At 39.1% G+C, this 22496-nt stretch overlaps 1 protein-coding gene across 1 annotated transcript in view; it reads right to left on the reverse strand.

The window, feature by feature from the left end:
- CPA6 (carboxypeptidase A6) overlaps positions 1 to 22496 on the reverse strand; it is a 409345-nt gene that overhangs the window by 316926 nt on the left and 69923 nt on the right. The window contains exon 4 of the mRNA XM_057307941.1: positions 4797 to 6969. Coding sequence (XP_057163924.1) covers positions 4797 to 4912 — 116 coding nt within the window. The 5' untranslated portion in view covers positions 4913 to 6969. The remainder of the gene's footprint in view (positions 1 to 4796; positions 6970 to 22496) is intronic.

Genomic DNA, 22496 nt, shown 5'->3' on the forward strand with positions numbered 1-22496 from the left:
GTCTTATTTTAGAAAGATCATCAAAATGAGGATGGACTGGAGAAACATAGATCAGTTAGTTAGGAGAAAGTTACCTTATTTTGGGCTAAGATAAAGAAATCCAGACTTTGGTGGCTATTGCAAGGGAGAGGAGAGGACAAGTAGGGTATTTTCTACAGGATTTTAGTAAGGAAATAAATTTGAGCTCTGGAAATGCATAAGAGGGTAGCTGAAAACTTGAAATAAAGCTTTATTAAAGAAGCAAAAACAGTGAATAAGAAGGCTAAATCCATGATTTACCATCTAAATCAGGACTCTGCTCAGATTGAAACGGGGTATTGCCAGTTACTAGGCCAGAACAGCAGGTGCAAACAGAGCCAGTCTTGGGCAAATAGGGATTTCTGGTCATCCTACCTGAAAGGAGTTTTAACTACCACCATAGAAGATAACTCAGATTCACATGGCCACCTTGAGCTCTAGAACTCTAGCTCTAGGTTTCTAAGAGTTAAAGACATTAAAAAGAAGCCACCATTGGAAGATGAAAATAAAAAGCTGCTGTTGAGAGACAGAGGAAGAGCCAGAGAGGTAAGATGGAAAACAAATATGATGTCCCTGAAGTTCAAGCTTTTCTGAGTCACTGTATTTCTTATAGTCTTCTACTTTTCAATAGGTCACATCCTGATGTGGGGTCTCTTTGCTTATAGGATTTCAAGGACCAAACTGCCTTCTTAAAAAACAAACCTTATTTCCTTCAAGTGTAATTCCTGAATCTCCATATCCCCTTTTCCAGGGAGGACTAGTGAACCAAGGTGGGGCAGGGGTCGGGGGATGGTGTTGGGGGCAACAGGCTTGGGGATGGGAGTGTGGGTACAGCACAGACACGGACTAATCAGCATCCACCAGTTGGCTAGTGGGCTATAACCAGCCCTGCACATATGTACCTATGGTCAAAGGACAAAGAGTCTTTGCAGTTGCTCCCTGAAAGAGGGGGAAATAACCACACAGACAGGAAAGGAGTCTTCATCGTCTGCAGGGCTGAGTGCGGAAGGAGTGTGCGAGGTCTCAGCAGGCAGGTCCGATACCAGTGGGCTTAAGTCCAACAAGCAACCCTGGTGGCAGGAAGTACGTTCTCTCGCCTCCCCAGCTGAGCTATAGCAGGGTTGGGTGACCAGAATAGGCAAGGCCTGGAATAGATTTCTACTCCTCCCTTCTTGGTTCAGAGCACACTTATCAATCCCCATAGTCTGTTTATTCCATACAACATTTATACTTTGTCTACTAATGTTATGTGTGGGGCTATTTACTAAACCAAGCTATCAGACGTCGTAGACTCTGTTGGTCAAAGTTCCTGGCACAGAGCAATATTACTTATTGAATGAATGAAGGCACATACCCACGGCCACTTTCTGTGCTACTCTGTTTGTCGTGGCAATCTAAAATTCCTCATCTTCCACTTTCTATCCCGTAGGTTGTCGGCCTGCTTTATCTAATGAGGATTTAACATCAGTGACTCATCACCTTGATAAGGGAACAACAATTAGACTTCCAATTTTATCTACATAATCCACTTCTTTATTATCCTGAAACCATCAGTTCCCCAAACAAGATTAAACCTTCAGTTTTCCTTAAGAGCAATTATCTTCTGTATCTAAACCAGTGACAGAATGAAATAGTTTGTCCAGTCAAGCAAAGGGCGTTAGAATGTCGACTGTGCCCTTATAGTGACCTTGGGCTAGTTAGCTCTGAACTTGGGTTACCCAGTCGTACTTCATTTAGCTTATCTGTAAAATGGGGATACCCAAACTGCATGTTATTGGTAAGTATTTTTAGAGATGTTCAAGTATTGGGAAGTATTAGTAATTACTCAACAGGTGGTAAGGTAAGTGCCAAGAACCTTACAATAACCTGCTACTTGCATTTAATTCTCACAAAACTTTAAAGATTTTAATATTACCTCCATTATTCCAGATAAGGAAACAGGGTCAGAGAAGTTATGGAGCTTGCCCCAGGTAACACAGCTACTAATTGTGGCAAAGTAGAGATTGAAACCCAGGCAGTTGAACTTCCCTAATTTTAAACATCATGCTCATTGGCAAGAAGAGAACTATCTCAAAGAAAAAAAAAATATCGTACCCATTTTGATTTGTCAGCGTTTCCAGCATTTATTGCTTCATGGTGTTAGATCATTTATCACACATACAAAAAAACCCCTCTAATTTCTTATGATTCAGAAGATCCTTATGCTTTTGCCTCCAATATATCACAGTATAACAACGAAGTTTCCAGGAATTCACGGAAAGAGAACAGTGCTATTTGCTTGTGCAGGAGTCTCTCACTCACCTTTGTTTGACTTGCATTTATAATCCCTGAAGCCCTCTGACAGTACCAATATTTGACGTTTTTCTAGGCTTCATTCCTTTGTGTATTTTTAAATTTCTCTTGTAAAGGTCATTTAATACAGCTATCCAAAAAGGTATTAACTGTTTTCCGATTTTCCTGGTCTAATTTCCTAAGATGCTTAAGTTTGCCATTTACTAAGCATCTCTTATACAATTGGCATGATACAACTGTTGCTTGTTTATGTAGGAAGAGGACTGAGCTCATTGGCTGCTCTCAGGAAGCATGCTGATTGGCCCAGAGTATTCTTCTTATTCATGTGGAGAGTCCTACGAATGAGAATCACTTAAGAAATGGGGCTGCTCCATAATTAACAAAACCTAAACCTGTTACTTAAAGGAGAAAAAGTGAGGTGGTTTAGAATTTTAACCTTGAATGGGCAATAAAGGTCACACTAAGTAACTACGCCACCACATGATGCCATCAGGTTCTTATGCACTGAAGGGCTAGACTTGCAGAAAGTCGTTCCTGAGTGAAGCAAAGAAATCCCAAACATAAGCAGCATTTCTGTCTTCGGCGGTGAGAGAATGGCCGATCTAGTAAAACGAAGTCAAAAATCCCCCATTTCTAGTGGGAGTGTGCTCAGACACTCCTGGTTTTAAAGAAGCTCCAGGCTTCTACAGTTTTGGACAGGTAAGGCGATCTTCAGTTTCCTCAAATGTTTCAGCTTTTTTCTCCAACTTTCAGACATCTGGTAACTTATACATTTGGGGCTAACTTATTATGTAGCAGCCAAAGGGAAAACAGCAATTAATGCTTCCACTGCAAAACAGAAAAAGTAGTGCAGCTTCCTCCAGAAAAGCTCCAGTTGCAGCAAATTCTAGAAGAAAGTCCCTGCCATGGGCTGTGTTTCCTCTAAGTGGTGCTTAGGAAAGTGTACGCACCTGCTTAGCTGAAGCGGGTCTGCTAAACTTGGTCATCGTCGAGTACCATGCACTGAAATAATTAAGAACAGTCACAGCTGAGTGGGGGAGTGCAGGCCTATGTCACATGGCTGCATCTGAACCTGTGATCTATGATTATCATATGGCCTGACATCAGCCAAGAGAATCCGTAAACTCCACAGCAGGGCCTATACCAGTCATTAAACCTGGCTCCCTCGCCCAGATCTCCAAAGGCAATGACGAATGACAGGATGTGAAGCCTGGACCTTGTGTGTTTAGGAGACTGAAAAGCAGCCCTTCAGATGTTCACTCCTTTCTCTTTCTCCTGGGAATAGCAGGGTGGAAAAATTGGGATTGTATGACCATCTATAGCCCTATCTCCACCAATGCCTCCACCCCCATCCTGTAGCCCCCAAAACCGAGGACCGTTTTTTTGTTGTTGTTTTTTTAAACTTTCCTTTGCAAGCACCGTATTCAGGAGGAACGGTAAAGGCAGGGCCTATATTCTTTAAGAGACAAAGGGAAACATTTCTTTTTTCAGGGTCATACTTCTGAGTTCTCCTTGACACGATTTCTTACCTAGTAAGAACAACTTTACCTCAACACCCTGCATACTACCTGGTCACAACCCACATCTAGGTAAAAGTTTTCCTCAACTGGTAGTTACGGAAAGAAAGATTAAAGATGCTGATTTTCCTCCTCTGTAAAAAGCAATTGAATTAGACGAGCTATTTAAGGTTCTTCCTGCTTTAAAACGCAGTAATGCCATACTTTTCAGATTCAGAGAATGACCCCCTGCAAATCTGAGCAAAGCACATGGTCTGTAGTCCACAGCAAGCCTGTGGGGGTAAGACGTGCATAGTCCTACACGGCTTCATACGCAGTCCTGTGCCTCCTTATGAAAGGCAAACACGAAGTATCCTAACCTACAGACATGGGGCGACAGGGAACGGTTTTTCCCTTTTACATTCTTCCCTTCAGAAAAATACCCGTAATTTTACTGTTGGCTACTTTTATTCTGCTTGAGTTGGCTCATTTGCATTGCTCGGATTTGAAAGTATTTCTAATAACTACTATGTAGACTAACAAGCACACACAAAAATCACAGTCCGTTCTTAAGTCATCACTGGTGAGTTTCAACCACCTCTGCCTAGGATTCTGAAGGAGCAGCTCTAGCTTTCAGGTCATGATTCATGTGGCACAACAGCATCCTTCCTACACTGATCTCTACCAAGGCAAATATTGTACGTACTGTCCACGGCTCCTCCAAAGACAGAATCCCATTCAACACAGGTCCACAGTGAAGGCTGGCACACTACAGAAAGTGTGAAAAGCTAGACTTGGGACCACCACATTCTCTCCGGGAGCTCAACCCAAGAGCGGGGAACGGCACACACGTTTCACTTTAGGTGACAGGAAAGTGTACAGATTCACACAGAAACCACAGATGAGGAAAAAAGCGAGGCATGCTCAGGGGCAAACCAGCCCCCTCATCCAACTAAAAGCCACGTAGGGAATGAAAGTCGCTCTACTCACCCAGCGTAGCGGTTGTTATAAAGGTGGCCGTGCCCTAGTTGCAGAATCTTCAAAAAAAGCAGGCAAAGAGGCAGAAAAGCAGCTGTCCGAGTCCTGGGCTTCCCGGGGAACTGCATAGTGTTGCAATGAGAGGAGCTGAAAGTTCCTTACAGCAGTCACCCGAGGCTGGAGGTGGCTCACAGTGCCCCCTCCACACGCGCAAGCGTTCTCTGGGAGGGGGTGGGGGCAAAGGCTTGGGAGCGAGTAAAATGTGACACTTCTTTCCAGCCACAGGGGGAAAAAAAAGTTTAAGCAGCCGAAGAAGGGAAGTTGCTATTAAGACTTGGTCTTGGGACGAGAAGCTGCAGCACACACAGCCCAGCCCAGCAGCTGAGCCCGATCCTTAATCAGGCTCCCCTAAAAGGGGCTGGGCCTCCCCTGTGCTGACTCATGGCTGGGGTTCACTGGGTGCTGCTTCCTTTGGGTAACTTCTGGTTTTTTTTGTTTGTCTCTTGCTTTACGACTTCAGGCCCCTAACTTTCTTGGACAACCTTTCTCCTTTTATTACCTTCTACAGCACAGGACCCTATCCTAAATGCAAATGATTTACTTGAGGATGAGCTAAACATGTACACATACGTAGAACATTCTGGGCTTAAGGTTCTCACGTACCATAACACATTTCTATATGGATCCCACATACTGAAATGCATGGTGAATAGCCTTAATGAGCATATGTGCAAGGGTAAGGTCAGGCCCCCGAATCTGCACAGCCAGGCTTGGGCCCAGCTCCTACCTGCACGAAGAAGGGGCAGCCACTTCCCTGGGCTTCTGGGAGTTCTCTGTATCCATTCCACGTCAGCAGCACCCAGACCCGCTGCGTTTTCCGAGGTTCTTATAAGGAACAGGAGGCTTCCACGTGCTTTACTACCTTCACTCACATTTGGAATCATTTAGGAAGCCAGACCATTTAAATCAGAATTCCTAGGGGTGGGATCGGTGCTTTAAAAGGCTCCTCAGGTGATTCCAATGTTCAGCCACCATGCTGGTCTAGAGCGGGGCTTCTCAAATTTTAATATGCGTAGAAATCAAATCACCTGTGGATCTTGTTAAGCTGCCCCTTCTGATGCAGTCGTTTGGGGCTGCGGCCCGAGATTCAGCATTTCTAACAAGCTTCCAGGTGATGCTCATGCTGCTGGTGTTTCAGTCACACCTTGAGTAGCAAGTCTTTAAGAATGAGGTCTGCTTTGTCTCCTCTCTCTTAAAACTAGGGGGGAATAAAAAACCTTGGAGCAAACCATCTCCTTGTTTTTTCCATGTTGGTGATGAAGATGGCGGTTTTTTTCATCCACTCTCTCCTATCCAGATATATCAGAAAACCCATCTTGGGGGATATACTTTGCTCTAGTAAATAAGAATGGTGTTATCTAGGGTGACTCCTATTTTGCCCCATGCCAAGGCCTGCTCTTACTCTGGGAAAGAGTGGGAGCCAGCATCTCTCTACACACACACACTTTTCAAATTTCCTGAAGAGTTATAGCCAAGGATTCTGTACCCTCCAATATTATGGCCAGAACACTGGTTAGAAGAGAAAGTACCATATCTTTCCCCAGGTTCTCTACCTGGGTTGTTGAACTAAAGTCATAGGGGTTTGGTTTATAACAGAGCTGAAATGATTTTCAGTTAAAATGATTCTCTAAAGCTTTCTTGACTACCCCCGGGTTAGTTTAATCTCTTCTTTGTGTCCTCCTCTCTAATACCAGTACGTTGTCTACTGAAGGGCACAGCACATTGAATTTGAGTATTTGTCTGGTTCCCTCTCAAGGCTGTCTTCTCCTCGAGTGTAGAACAGTATCCTTTTCATCTCTATGTCTCCTAGAGGGAACACAGTGCTTGCTGAAGCAATGATCAGCCATGTTTGCTGAGTGAACAATGAACCTGAGAAGGGGTCTATACAACATATATTCTGTGACTTCTGTATCCAGACAGAGGAAAGGATGGAAGCTCTAGAGCAGTGGAAGGTCTCAGGTCTCCTGGTTTTGTTTCTTGTTTATGTTGTTGTTTTCTTCCTTCATGACTTTATGGCCTGGTGTTCCAGTCTCTGTAAAGCGGTGAGGCTGCTCTGCAAGGCACAGCGATGTTTCTGGAGGCCGTTTTTGACGAGGCCAAGAAAGCCAATGGAACAATGAGTGAACTGTTGAAATAAGAGGTTACTGTGTAAATAAAACACTTCATGTCTTTGCATTTCATTATGTCGGAACAAGGTATAAATCTGTCATATTATATCACAACATTAAACTAGGAATGTTCAGTCTCTGACTAGGAATTAAGTTCACCCTCAAATCATTCTGAAGGATTGGATCCAGGGAGCACGTTCAGCAAAGGCTCTCCAGACTCTGAGACCAGGGTAATCATTTCCTGGACCATCAAAAATGCAAGAGACCCTGGAGACATCCTATAGCCTTCCTCAAAATTCCAGATCAAAGAGAAGTTCTCAAACAATGGAAGTCATTCCTAGCAATCTCCCTCTGGTTTTCTAAGGACCAGGTTATCTGATCAAACTTCTCCTGGAGTAGATAAGCCCCCATAAAATGAGTGATAAATGGAGTCCATTTAGTACGTGGGAGGAGAAGAGAATGGTTTTACAGATGGATTCAAAGATAAAAGTCCCATTTTTTAAGGCACTGAGAAGGAGTGAATTATTAAACCAGTTGGAGATTTAGAGATGGAAAGATGAGAATTTCTGTTTATTGACTATGGCTTTGTTATATTTTCGTTGAAATGTGAACTTTTTAAAAAAAATTATTATTACCCTGCAGAGACACAAAAGGAAACTATAATTGGGAAAGGAAAATGTCATTCTTGATTTGGGTCCATTGTTAATAAATAGATAATTTTTTATTTAAGTATAGTTGACATACAATATTGTATTAGTTTCAGATGTATAATATAGGGATTCAACATTTATATACATTATGAAATGATCACCACAATTAGTCTAGTTACCATCGGTCACCATACAAAGCTAATATGATATTATTGACTATATTCCCTCTGTTGTACATTACGTCCCTGTGACTTACTTATTTTATAACTAGAAGTTTGTACCTCTTGATCCCCTTCACCTATTTCACTCCCCCTCCCTCCACCACCAAATCCTCCTCTCCGCCAGAAACCATCTGTCTGTTCTGTGTATCTGTGTCTGGTTTTGTTTGTTTGTTTTGTATTTTAGATTCTACATGTAAGTGAAATCATACAGCATTTGTCTTTCTCTGTCTGACTTATTTCACTAAGCATAATACCCTCTAGTTCATTGATGTTGTCACAAATGGCAAGATTTCATTAGTTTTTATGCTCAAGTTATTACTGTTGGATATACATCCACATCTTCTTTATTCATTCATCTATCAATGGACACCTTGGTTGCTTCCATATCATGGCTATTGTAAATAATGCTACAATGAACTTAGGGGTGCACATACCTTTTCAACTTAGTGTTTTTATGTTCTTTTCTTTTTTTTTATTATTTTAAAAATTTTAACTCCAGTATAGTTAACCTACAGTGTTATGTTAGTTTCAGGTGTACAATATAGTGATTCAACAATTCTATACAAATTACTCAGTGCTCATCATGATAAGTATAATTTTTTTTTAATCTCCATCCCCTACTCCCCAACCCCCCCCCATCCACCTCCCCTCTGTTTCTTGGTCTGTCTCTCTCTTTTTTTCCTTTGCTTGTTTGTTTTGTTTCTTAAATTCCACATATGAGTGATATCATATGGTATTTGTCTTTCTCTGACTGACTTACTTCACTTAGCATTGTACTCTCTAGCTCTATCCATGTTGTTGCAAATGGCAAGATTTCATTCCTTTTTAATGGCTCAATAATATTTATATATATATGTATATCACATCTTCTTTATCCATTCATCTATTGATGGGCCCTCGGGGTGCTTCCATGGTTTGGCTGTTGTATATAATGCTGCAATAAACATAGGGGTACAAATATCCCTCTGAATTGGTGTTTTTGTATTTTGGGGGTATCTACCTAGCAGTGCAATTACTGGATCATAGAGTAGTTCTATTTTTAATTTTTTGAAGAAACTCCATACTGTTTTCCAAATTGGTAGCTGTACCAGTTTACATTCCCGCCAACAGTATGAGTATCCACTTTTCTCCACATCCTTGCCAACACTTGTTATTTCTTCCTTTTTGATAATAGCCATTCTGACGGGTATAAGGTGACATCTCATTGTGGTTTTGATTTGCATTTTTCTCATGCTTAATGATGGTAAGAATCTTTTCATGTGCCTGTTGGTAATCTATATGTCTTCTTTGGAGAAATGTCTATTCAATCTTCTGCCCATTCTTAAATTGGATTCTTTAGGGTTTTGTTATTGAATTGTTGATTAGATAATTTTTAATGTCCCTTCCAGATCTGAAATTCTATGATGTTGTAGGGAAAGACTGTGCAAAACCTTTTCTTGAGTATATAAATGAGAGCCATGTAGATTTATTTTAGTAAAGATATCTGGAGGAGAAGATAAATGGGTACGGCTGGGCTTTGCAGTACAGACAACCCTCCCGTTGCAGTTCCATGGTCATTCCTCAATGTCTTTTTTTTTTTTTTAGATTTTTTTTTTATTATTATTTATTCGACAGAGATAGAGACAGCCAGCGAGAGAGGGAACACAAGCAGGGGGAGTGGGAGAGGAAGAAGCAGGCTCATAGCAGAAGAGCCTGATGTGGGGCTCGATCCCATCACGCCGGGATCACGCCCTGAGCCGAAGGCAGATGCCCAACCACTGTGCCACCCAGGCGCCCCCCTCATTGTCTTATTAACATAGACCTATTGCTTGTCAGGCCTCTTTTATGGCCTTTTGCTGTTGTTCCAACATGTGAGGAATTAGCAAATGTGATGTTAGGTTGCTGCTTTATGCAGTCTTGGCAATTCTATGAGGAATGTTCTGAAGCTTCCTTTAACAATGCATTACTAATGATTCCCTCCCAACTGTCTTTTTCAGCACTATCAGCCACCTCTTCCTGACCCTATATTTTTAATCTTTTTCTTGTCAACTCTCCATATTTCTCCCATCCTTAAATGGAAGCTATCTTTCTTCTTTCTTTTTTCAGGCTTCTCAAAAGCACACTATTGAACCCTGACAATATGCTTTCCATCCCTACCACCCCAATGAAACTGTCTCTTAAAGATCCATGATTATTTCTAAGTGGGCAGCCCTTGTCACTCTGTGTACATTTGCTAAGGCTATTTTTCACCCCCTGTTTGAAGCTCATCTTTCTGTGACTGGGGACATTGTTTCTCCTATTCCTTTCTTTCCTAGGTTTCCTTCCCTATTTTTGACTGCTTACAAAGTTGATGTTTCATGGGCTGTTGGCCTTTTCCTCTTCCTGATGTACTGTGGACAGAAATGGGCTGGAACAATTTTGTGGATGAGACTGCCTTGAGCTGGGTCTGGAAGGGAAGGAAAGATTTGGCTGGATTGAGATAGGAAGGCTGGAGAAAGGTGGCCATTATTATCAAGAAAACATTGTAAACAAATATAAAGGATGTGATCCCTGAATTTGTGACACTTGGTGCTGGCAGAGGGGCTGGGCAGATAAATAAACATAGAGTTACACTTGGTGGTTGAATTAATTATATGCAAACAAGTCAGAGATGCTGTGATAGAACGTTAAGGAGGAGAGATTACATGTACAGGGTGTTCTGAGGAAGTGGACATTTAAAGCAAATATGAGAAGGAGCCAGCTATAGCAAGAAAAGGGTGGTGGTGGGAGTGAGGGTGGGGACAAGACCATTGTAGACACAAGGTATAGCTTAGACAAAGAAGTCCTGTTCAGAAATTACTGTCCTTCTTTATGTCAAGACAGGATAAAGAGGGACATTCAGGGTCCTCGGTTTGGCATTCAAGGCCCATGAGAACATTTCCATTTTTAATCTTCTTCAATATTTCCTGAATACTCTGTATTATCTTTTTCCTTCCTCTGGGTTGGTTTATGTTTCTTTGATAATAATGGCCACTTCTCTCCAGCCTTCATGTCCTCAAACCAACCAATCCTTCCATCCCTTCCAGACACAGTTTAAGTCAGTCTTGTTCATGAAACTGTTCTAAGCCCATTTCTGTACACAACACTCACCTTCCCAGCACCGATACATTCATTCATGTATACCCTTATGTTCTAGTGTGTATTGACATTTAATTCAGTAGTACCATTTACTATAAACTGCTCAAGGGCAGGCACTCTATTGTGTACATCTTCATGGTCCATAGTGCCTACAGTTCTGTTGGGTCCACAGTTAACATCCATTAACAACAAAGTTGTTGGCTTGCCTTTCAGCCCAGTACTCATGGGACCTTTCAGCTGTCAGGGGAGCCCTTGTCTAGAACTCCAGACTTCACCCTTGTCCTTGGCTAGGTCTCTCACAAAAAAAGTCTTGCTCACTCAGATGAAAGAACAGTTTGAAGAGCAAGTGTTATTGATGGACAAACCTATTATTATATTTTTAAGCACTTGTAATTATGTTACAAAAATGATTTACAGAATTTATGGAGCAAAGCCAAAGTATTTTAATGCAGGAAGGTGGGAACAAGGAGTTCTGTCTGTTGATTCCAAGCAGCAGAAGAGACTTCCCATCTTTTCCCTCTCTTTGTCTTTTCTTTCTTTTCTCTCCCTCCTTCCCTCCCCTTCTCCTCCTGGCTCCCCTTCCTTCCTGATACCTGTCCCAAGGCTCTTATTTTTTTTTTATAATAATATTTTTTATTATATTATGTTAGTCACCATACAGTACATCCCTAGTTTTTGATGTAAAGTTCCATGATTCATTACTTGCATATAACACCAAGTGCACCATGCAATATGTGCCCTCCTTAATACCCATCACCAGCCTATCCCATTCCTCCACCCCCCTCCCCTCTGAAGCCCTCAGTTTGTTTCTCAGAGTCCATAGTCTCTCATGCTTCATTCTCCCTTCTGTTTACCCCCCCTTTCTTCTACCCTTTCTTCTCCTACCGATCTTCCTACTTCTTATGTTCCATAAATGAGTGAAACCATATGATAATTGTCTTTCTCTGCTTGACTTATTTCGCTTAGCATTATCTCCTCCAGTGCCGTCCATGTTGCAGCAAATGTTGAGAAATCATTCTTTCTGATGGCTGAGTAATATTCCATTGTATATATGGACCACATCTTCTTAATCCAGTCATCTGTTGAAGGGCATTTCAGCTCCTTCCACGATTTAGCTATTGTGGACAATGCTGCTATGAACATTGGTGTACATATGGCCCTTCTCTTCACTACATCTGTATCTTTGGGGTAAATACCCAGTAGTGCAATGGCTGGATCATAGGGTAGCTCAATTTTTAACTTTTTAAGGGACCTCTACACTGTTTTCCAGAGTGGCTGTACCAACTTGCATTCCCACCAACAATGTAAGAGGGATCCCCTTTCTCCACATCCTCTCCAACATTTGCTGTTTCCTGCCTTGTCAATATTTGCCATTCTAACTGGCGTAAGGTGGTATCTCAACGTGGTTTTGATTTGAATTTCCCTGATGGCTAATGATTTTGAACATTTTTTCATGTGTCTGCTAGCCATTTGTATGTCTTCATTGGAAAAGTGTCTGTTCATATCTTCTGCCCATTTTTTGATTTATTTGTTTCTTGTGTGTTGAGTTTGAGAAGTTCTTTGTAGAGCTTGGATACCCGTCTTTTATCTGTGGTGTCATTTGCAAATATCTTCTCCCATTCCATGGGCTGCCTCTTAGTTTTTTTGGCTGTTTTCTTGGCTGTGCAGAAGGTTTTTATCTTTTTTTTTCTTTTAAAGATTTTATTTATTTATTCGACAGAGATAGAGACAACCAGCGGGAGAGGGAACACAAGCAGGGGGAGTGGGAGAGGAAGAAGCAGGCTCATAGCAGAGGAGCCTGATGTGGGGCTCGATCCCAGAACACCAGGATCACGCCCTGAGCCGAAGGTAGACGCTTAACCTCTGTGCCACCCAGGCGCCCCAGAAGGTTTTTATCTTGATGAAGCCCCACAAGTTCATTTTTTTCTTTTGTTTCTATTGCCTTTGGAGATGTGTCATGAAAAAGTTGTTGTGGCCGATGTCAAAGAGGTTGCTGCCTATGTTCTTCTCTAGCATTTTGATGTATTCCTGTCTTACATCAGGTCTTTCACCCATTTGGAGTTTATCTTTGTGTATGGTGTGAAAGTGGTCAAGTTCCAGTCTTTTGAAAAAAGAAGGTAGGGAAAAACATAGTAGATTAAAAATACTTTAAATATTACTATTTCAAATGACAGCAATTGACAGAGGTTTGTGTTATACCATTTGTAACATTAGGTGTTTTAATGAAAATTAAGAGAAATTTGAGACAGATGGAGCATGAAATAGAGATTAAGAAAGCTTGATTACAATAAAGTCTAAAGCAATATTAAAGCAAATGATTGAAGAACTCCTCCATCCATTTACCTAGGGCAGTGGGAAGTGAAAAAAAAAAAGACAAAAACAAGTAAGCATGGAAACAAAGTAATGACAGAAAAGGCTCCGTATAAACAAAACTTTTACAAAAAAGACTAGGGGTAGAGGGGAAATTTCTGATATAACAAAGATCAGGAGAATAGGTGATGGAACCTGTCCTAAGAAAGAAAAGCTATTAGGAATGAGGGAAGTCAGGCAGGCAGTGATGTTTCACGGTCAGACCACTGGACACTCATAAAGGCAGAGGAGGAGAATATGTTCCTGGTGCTAAAGACAGAGAGAAAAAGTAAATAGAAAAAGAAAGGAGCTCTATTCCAATGAGCTTATAGAGTTAAATGTGTATTTTGGATATCTCTAAAATTCCAAGAAAATATGGAATTTGAACTAAGAATACTTTCAAAATGCTATGATTTTTTTTAAAAGTACTCATACAGAAACTAACTCTGAAACATTTTAAGAATCCAAGTTCATATAATTAAGGTAAAATTTTGGCAAATATGACTAGTTGAGTAATTCTGGTATGATAAACAACAGCAATATTTGATCTGATTTACCAATGTTAAATATAATATACAAGTGCCTTTAAATTCTATTTGGGTACGCTTTCTCTAAATTTATACAGCTTGGTTATAAAAATGTGATTCTGCGTATTTAAAATTCATTAACATTCAAAACACTAAGTTGAAACACCTTATTTCAATAGGAGTCATGTTTTCTAGTATGCCAGCTTGAAGATAATTTCTAAGATCTTTAGGGAACTTAACAATAAAAAGACAAATAATGAATTGAAAAATGGGCAAAGGATGTGAATAGACATTTCTTTAATGAATATATACAAATGACCAGTAAGTACATGAAAAAGATGCTCAACATCATTAGTCAGTAGGGGATTGCAATTAAAAACCACAATGAAATACCACTTTATAAACACTGAGATGACTATAATCAAAGACAGACAATAATGAGCATTTGTGAGAATGTAGAAAAATAGGAACCCTCAGACATTGCTAGTATGAATGCAAAATAAAGCAGCTGCTGTGGAAAACAGTTTTGTAGCTCTTCAACAATTAAATGCAGAGTTATCATATGATCTAGAAATTCCAACTCCAAGGTTCCACTCAAGAAAATCCAATCATATTTTCATATCAAAACTTGTACACAAATGTTCATAGCAGTATTATTCGTAATAGCCCCAAAGTAGAAAGAACCCATATATCCACCAACTGATGGAGGTATACAGAATGTGGTATACTAATACAATGGAATATTATTTGGCCATAAAAAGGAAGGAAATACTGATACATATTGCACCATGGATGAACCTTGAAAACATTATGCTAAATAAAAGGAGCCAGAAATAGAAGGCCACATGTTGTAGGATTCCATTTATATGAAATGTATAGAATAGGTAAAACATATAGACATACAGTATATTAGCAGTTGCTGAAAGTAGAGGAAAGGGGAAAGTGGGGAATTACTGCTAATGGATATGGGATTTTCTTTTGGGAGTGATGAAAATATTTTGGAATTGGCTAATGGTGATGGCTGCACAATCTCACAAATATACCAAAACCTACTGAATTTTACATGTTGACATGGGGAATTTTATGGTATGTAAATTATATCTCAATTATTAAAAAAAAATCTTGGGAACTTGAAACCTTAGACTGTTTAAAATGAGCTAATCAATGAATAATCCTGGATACCTAAATCATTTCTAAGAACACAGAAACTTTGATGACTAAGCATACTCTAAGCATACTTTATGTTTATATGCTTTTGCTTTTAATATGCTACAGATAGGCTATATCTTTGGTTAAGTTCTTACTTTCAGAACATGTATTAGGCTGTAGGAAGTATGCGTCTATAGAATAAAGTCATGTTATGTGTACTTACATGAGTTCTGCTTGTGGGCTAAAACGCTGATTTGTGACAGACTGTTCTCCATTGTCTGCAACCAAATTTCCTCTGAAATAGAAGTCAGTTACTTAGGTTGAAAGTTATTATTAGTATTGTTGCTTGAGACTATTAGGAGCAATAGTGACAGAGAAAATATGACTATATATGTACTTCTACTTTCAAGGGAAGTAATAGTTTTTTTCCTAACACAGTACTTCTCTGTTCCTTTCCTTCTTTTTCTTTTTTTTGTCCTTCAGACCCATTTACACCCTTAAAACTTATCAAGGACACCAAAGAGTTTGTTTATGTGGGTTATGTCTACTTATTTTTAACTGTATTGGCAATTGAAACTGGAAACTTTAAAAAATGCTCATTTATTGGTTCATTTGAAGGTAGTAATGGTGAAAGCCTTGGATGCTGTTTCTTATGAAATTAGTTCTCATGGTCGTGCAAGATTTATCCTAAAGTCCCAGTATGTTGCAGAATACTAAAGAGCACAATGAAAGGCAAAGCTTGGAATGTAAATTTTATTTGCCTTGGTTTATAATAACTGAGTCTGAAAAGCTATGGAATGTCTTAATAGCTTGGCAAAGTTTGCTCAGTGTTGATGGGATTGCTTCCTTGGTTTACTGTTTATTGCCTTCATTATGATATGAAGGGTTAATCTTTCTGTGTTATTTGCCTACATAACAAAGATTGCCTTACCAGAGTAACTTTCTGTGCTTTATGTTGACTTTATTACATCCGGTATTATTTTTAAAAACAATAAAAAAAGAAAAGAACAGAGAGGCTTCACTTCTGAAAGAGCTAATATTTTTACAATTACGTTACTTTCTATGTGTATTTCAAAATTCTTTTGTCACTTCAGTAAATAGGTAGCAAGTATTATTCGCAGGCACCCATGATCTTATCTTAATATTAAGTCTAAATCTCCTCCAATAATATTTATTTTTGTTTTCCCCAAACCAAGCTCTCAGTATAGGAAAAAAATAGAATAAAACTTACAGTATATCTTTTGCACCTAAAATTTTATTTGTGATTTCCCAGGGGGTCCCTGCAAAATCACAAAGATTTGTTCCTTCACCTTGTAAAGTACTAGAAATGATTAGGCTTAAAAAGAAATCTGTGACTATGGACTCTGGGAAACAAACTGAGGGCTTCAGAGGGGAAGGGAGTGGGGGATTGGGATAGGGCGGTGATGGGTATTAAGGAGGTCACATACTGCATGGAGCACTGGGTATTATACGCAAATAATCAATCATGGAACACTACATCAAAAACTAATGATGTACTGTATGGTGACTAACATAACATAATAAAAATTATTATTAAAAAAAGAAATCTGTATTCCTATCGATATGCTGCATGAGAAGAGTTGTCAAATCAAGAGATGTTTTTTCTCCCCTAGGTAAAAAATATCTATAAGGAAAATATTATTAATATAAATAATTCAGAAATTGCATCCTGTATGTCAAGTTCCTAGGGATTTGCCAATGCTTTTGCTGTCCATGACATATTTCTATTTGGTGCTATTTTGCCTGATGGTATCAGGCATGAAACGAAATGCTGAAGTGTTACTAGTCATAGATTTCAGTTATTATTTAAAATGCTTACTGGCCATAAGCTTCTTCATTTGGATCTAATATCTTCTAGGCCAGTGGCTCTCAGTTGAGGATGTACATCAGATGCATGCATGAGGTTTTATAAAAACACAGATGACTAGACTTTACTCCAGACTTACTAGATCTCTTTACTTGATAATCTTGGGATATTCTTAGCATACTATTTGCATATTGTTGGTATGTTATGTGTGTTATGTCTCAGGATTATTATATCTCAAAAGTATTTCTTCTGTATGTTCATTTAATTTTATAAATCAAATATAACATCCACTGACTTCTTTGCAAATAAGCTTACTCATGGTCCTTATAGACATTTACTGAAATATTTTGATAGGACTTTATTATCTTGTTTTTCATGCCACATGTAAGTCAAATTTGCTTGTTAGTTACACACACCATTCTTGTTATGAACTTTCACATTTGAAAATGATCAGTAATAAATTAACCACAATTGTTTTCATTTCTGTCATCTATGGATAGTTTTGTTTTACTCTAATGCTTTTTTGCTGTAGGGATAACAGTTTAAAAAGTCATCAGCAATGGCAGAAAACAGGGAGTTTGACTTTCCTTCCTCCTTCAAAACAGGACATGAGCAGCTTTCTCCCAGCTTCTGGCATAACCACTGTTCCTTTCAGTTCCAGGCACACTCCCTTTTCCTTCCCCTGCCCCAAAGTTTGCCATGTTAATTGGCCTTTTCATGCATCTTCTCTCTTGTTTGGGCACTCTTTTTTGCCTAATTCTTTCATTTTTTTATCTCTCCTGTTCCCAATGATTAGTTCGTTATTCTTTTATCACCCCTTCTCTCTGATCAGGGATCTCTCTCTTCCTTTTTCCAGGTCTTTCTTTTACAATTGCCACCCCAACTCTTAATCTTTGACTCCCTTTACTAACCTTGGAATCCTCCTACTCAGGGCACCCCCATCCGATTTCCCTCCTGACTGCGTTCACATTTCCTTCTGTATGAATTTCTTATTGCATCATAAGCAAACTTTTGTTTTTTCCAGAATGCATTTCTAACTCCATTTTACCTGCTTGCTAGAGCAGAAAACATACAAAATTTTACTGAACCATTTCTGAGTTGCTCTGCAGACATGGGATTCCCAAATTGAAAATCAATCCAGTGCTTCCCTAAGTGCTTTTCTGAATTAAAGGAAAGCATCAAATATCCAACCAGAATTTCAACACTAAAGTTAACAGCTGGTGTGTAAAGAATCTCAGAGAGTCTCTTGTTATCTGAATTAGGCCTTCTTTATTGAACTTTATTTGAAACATGCAACTTGGCATTAAACTCACAGCTGCAAGATTTCTAGGAGGGAAAAAAAAAATAGTTTGGATAGGGTTACATCAGCTACAGAAGAAATAAAACCTATCTGTGATCTTAATTCTTCAGGCAGTCTGAAGTGGTGGTATAAACTGTTTTCAGAGCTGCTTGGAAAGCGTCACTACAAATTGTCACTGTGGCTGAGGGTGACTCTCCATTGGCTCTCAGTCTTTGCATTCTGGCTTTGCCCACTATTTGGAGGTACTAGTCTCACTCTTTGACACATTTTCTTTGCCTTTGTCTAACAGTTGCTGAGAAGAGCTAAGTATCTCATTAATTTTGGTATAAGGACCAAAAGTTTTGGTGCACTGAATGAGGAAAACCTGATATAATTATACTTGCCAAGGCAGCCCTTGGATAGTGAGCAATGAATTTACAATGATTCTGCCTCCATAATTTGTCAATTGCACAATAATTTTCACTCTCTTCAGCCCCCCAGCCCTGTCCCTTCCCACCAAACTTCCTCAACTTAATTTATACCAAAAAAGTTTTCTAGATGCTGGCATTGTTTTAAACTAGTGTGTCCCAAACTTTGCTGCCCATTACATTCAGCTGGGGAGCTCTACAAAATCCTAATCAGAGTGGTGGGGGTTTTTGTTTTGTTTTTTGGGGGGGGTGGAGATGCCTAGGTATCACTATTTTTAAAACATTCTCAGGTGATTCGTTCCGAAATGCAGCAAAGTTTGGAAATGATTGTTCTAAGTGATTTATCTATATCTGCTGACCATCTTGGCCATTGGCACTCTGAGTTATCGGATTATCCCAGATCACATGGGTTGGTCAATCCAGTACTCAGTGTTCATCTCACATGTCACATTTAATAATTCATCATCCTTAAAATATTTATTCTTTCTTTTTTTTTAATTTTATTTATTTATTTGACAGACAGAGAGAGACAGCCAGTGAGAGAGGGAACACAAGCAGGGGGAGTGGGAGAGGAAGAAGCAGGCTCCCAGTGGAGGAGACTGATGCGGGGCCTGATCCCAGGGATCCGGGATCACGCCCTGAGCCGAAGGCAGACGCTCAATGACTGAGCCACCCAGGCACCCCTATTCTTTCACTTGTCTTCCCGGAAACTGCATTTGCATTGTCATTTTCTCTTAGCCCCTGTTTATAGCTTCCCTTCTTCTCGTCCTTCTTTTTTTTTTTTTTGTATAATAATATTTTTTTATTATATTATGTTAGTCACCATACAGTACATCCCTGGTTTTTGATGTAAAGTTCCATGATTCATTAGTTCCGTATAACACCCAGTGCACCATGCAATACATGCCCTCCTTACTACCCATCACCAGTCTATCCCAGTCCCCCACCCCCCTCCCCTCTGAAGCCCTCAGTTTGTTTCTCAGAGTCCATAGTCTCTCATGCTTCATTCCCCCTTCTGATTACCCCCCCCCTTTCTTTATCCCTTTCTTCTCCTACCGATCTTCCTACTTCTTATGTTCCATAGATGAGCTCATCCTTCAGTCCTTGATCATTTCTTATTTATTTTACACTTACCCCCTTGATGATCTCATCCAGTCTTATGGCTGAAAACACCAGCTATAATATAATAGCTATATATAATTCCTATATTTCCATATTTATATTTGTAACTCTGAATTTTCTTCTAACTTCCAGATTCCTAAATACAATTCTCCCTTCAATATCTCTACTTAGATATCTAATAGTATGATAATATTGACTAAAAAACAGAATGTGTGGTTCTATTCTAACCACCTCTCCAATTCTATTCCTTCTACAGAATCCATTTGAGCTGATGGCAATTCAAGTTGCTCAGATGGAAAAGAAATAATCCTTGGACCACTCTTTCTCTGAGCACATTGAATCTGTCATGTTGGATCTATCCTTCAAAGTATCTCCAGTATCCAACCACTTCTGACCACTTCCACCATTACCATCCTGGTATGAGCTGCCACCTCTGTCCCCTAAACCACTGCAAACACCTTCTCACTGTTCTTGCATCTATCATGTCTCCCTGTATCTCTTCTCAATACAGCCACTGGATTGATCCTCTAAAGACCTAAGTTCAACTGTGTCACTGCTGTGTATAGCTTTTCATTTAATTTACAGTAAAACCCAAGATTCTTATGATGGCCTTCAAGGCCCATGTAATTTAGTTCTTAGTCACCTCCCTGACCTCATCTCCAACTACTCCTCACCTTGCTCACTATGCACAGTGTGGTTAGGCTGAATAATAGCTCCCAAATGTGTCTATGTCTGAATCTCTGAAAACTGTGAATGTTTCTTTAAACATATGTAAAAGAGACTCTGCAGATAGGATTAAATTAGAGATTTTTGAGACGAGGAGATCATCCGGGATTACCTGGATAGACCCAATGTAATTGGAAGATTGGTGGTAAGAGGAAGTCAGACTGAATAAATGGAGATGTGACAATGGAAGAAGCTGTAATATGACTTGGGAAAGTTACTAATTCAGCAAACCTTGGTTTTATCATCTACAACACGGCAAATATAATACCTACCTCGCAGGGTCATTCTAAAGATAAAGTTGGAAAAGCTTTACATATTTGCCTTCTGAGCTAGTATGTAAAATTTCCTATTTACATTTCATAAATTTCACCTTACTTATTTTGGACCCAATTTTTCACCAGTCTTGAAAAAAAGGCAAAAATCTATTGAAGTATTTTTCTATAATTAAAGAAAAAAATTATTCTAAAATTCAATGAAATAATCATGCAGTTGAGATTTATGTGCTTTCTTGGTATCCTTTCACCATCATTGCTGGAAAGAACTAGACCAGATACAAAACCCCTTAAACCTCTAAATAGATTCTCATTCGTCTTAAACATTATTCAACCACCTATGAATTCACCTATATTAAGCATGCAAATACGCCCTTGGTTCATGAGTGTTTTTTGAGAAGCTTTTAAACTGCATTGCTAAAATTCTGGTATTTGGTATCTGTGGCATTCCTTAACTGCTGGGGGCAATTCCTTCCTTTAGTAAACCCGTCTGGATTCTATCAGTCATTATGACCACCTCTTTGTGTCCTAACTATTGGCAAGCCATAAACTACTTTAGGATTTTACTGGGTATGGATACAAAGTTTATTAGCTGGTAGTTTTTTGGGTTAACCTTTTTGGAAGAAACAGGTTTTTTTTTTTTTTCTCCAGTCTAAAGATTCTTCTCTATTTCTCTATGATTTCTCACTGGTAATCTATTTGGGTCCCCAATTGCACCTGCACATTCCTTTTGTATCCTGTGATATATCTTGGTCTGAAAGTATGGTAATGTTTATTGTGACCAAGTAGTCTTTTACTCTTCTCCATATCTTGGGATTCAGTTCCCTCTTAACTATGTTTGTCTTATTTGCACGGTTTGAAGATCTTTTGTCTCAACCGACAAGGCAGAAATTGTTAACATTGTCAGATAATTTTGTACTCCCAGTTTTTATTTATTTATTATTTACTTACTTACTTACTTATTTATTTTTAAATAGGTTACACGTTGGGTGTGGAGCCCAATGCAGGGCTTGACATCACCATCCTGAGATCAAGACCTGAGCTGAGATCAAGAGTCAAATGCTCAACCAACTGAGCCACCCAGGTGCCCCATGTATTCCCAATTTTTTAAGGCATCGGTTTCATTACAGAACTAGGAGTATTGTTTTCCAAAATGGCTACAAGATTGAATTTCACATAGATAAATTTTATGTTTTTGCCTATAAATTATATTTTTATTCATTAGAATTCATACTTCTGAAGGCAGGCAACATTTCCCTCCTTGGCTTTATTTTTCTTTTTATAAAAAAAAAATAGAAAGCTTCATTTCACTTAATTTTTGGATTTGTGTGATAAGAGTGATTTAGTATTGTTAATATATAGCATTGGAGTTGAATTAGTTCCTATATTTTAAGATATTTAGCTTCCTAATATGTGAAAATGTAAAATGTGTACCTGGCACAATTTCCCAGGGGAAAAACTCATTGAAATGTGTTAATGTTCCCTTTTTTCAGTTCCAGAAATAGCTGCCGTGTACTCCTTTACCCTGTGTGTGAAACAGCAGCCCTTCCCCTGCAAGAATCTCTGAGGACATCAACTCCGTCTATTAAGCTAACTTCATTAACTGGACTACTTGGTTTTTACTAAACAAGGAAACTATGAAAATAAGAACAGAAATAGAAAAATATTGTTAATTAGTTCACTCCAAAATTAATGGTGAGACAGTCCTATCTGGCTTATTTTATAAAAGCAATTTCTCAATAACCTATAACTTCCCCCATTTTTTGCTTCGTAAATAGATATTCAGCTATTAAAAAGACTAATTACATGGGTATCCTTCACTTCATGGGAGGGAAACACCTAGAAAACTAACTCTTTAAAAAAAATAACTGATTTGCCTTATGAATTTGAAAATGTT

The sequence above is a fragment of the Ursus arctos genome, unplaced genomic scaffold, assembly GCF_023065955.2.
Source record: "Ursus arctos isolate Adak ecotype North America unplaced genomic scaffold, UrsArc2.0 scaffold_6, whole genome shotgun sequence".
Lineage (NCBI taxonomy): Eukaryota > Metazoa > Chordata > Mammalia > Carnivora > Ursidae > Ursus > Ursus arctos.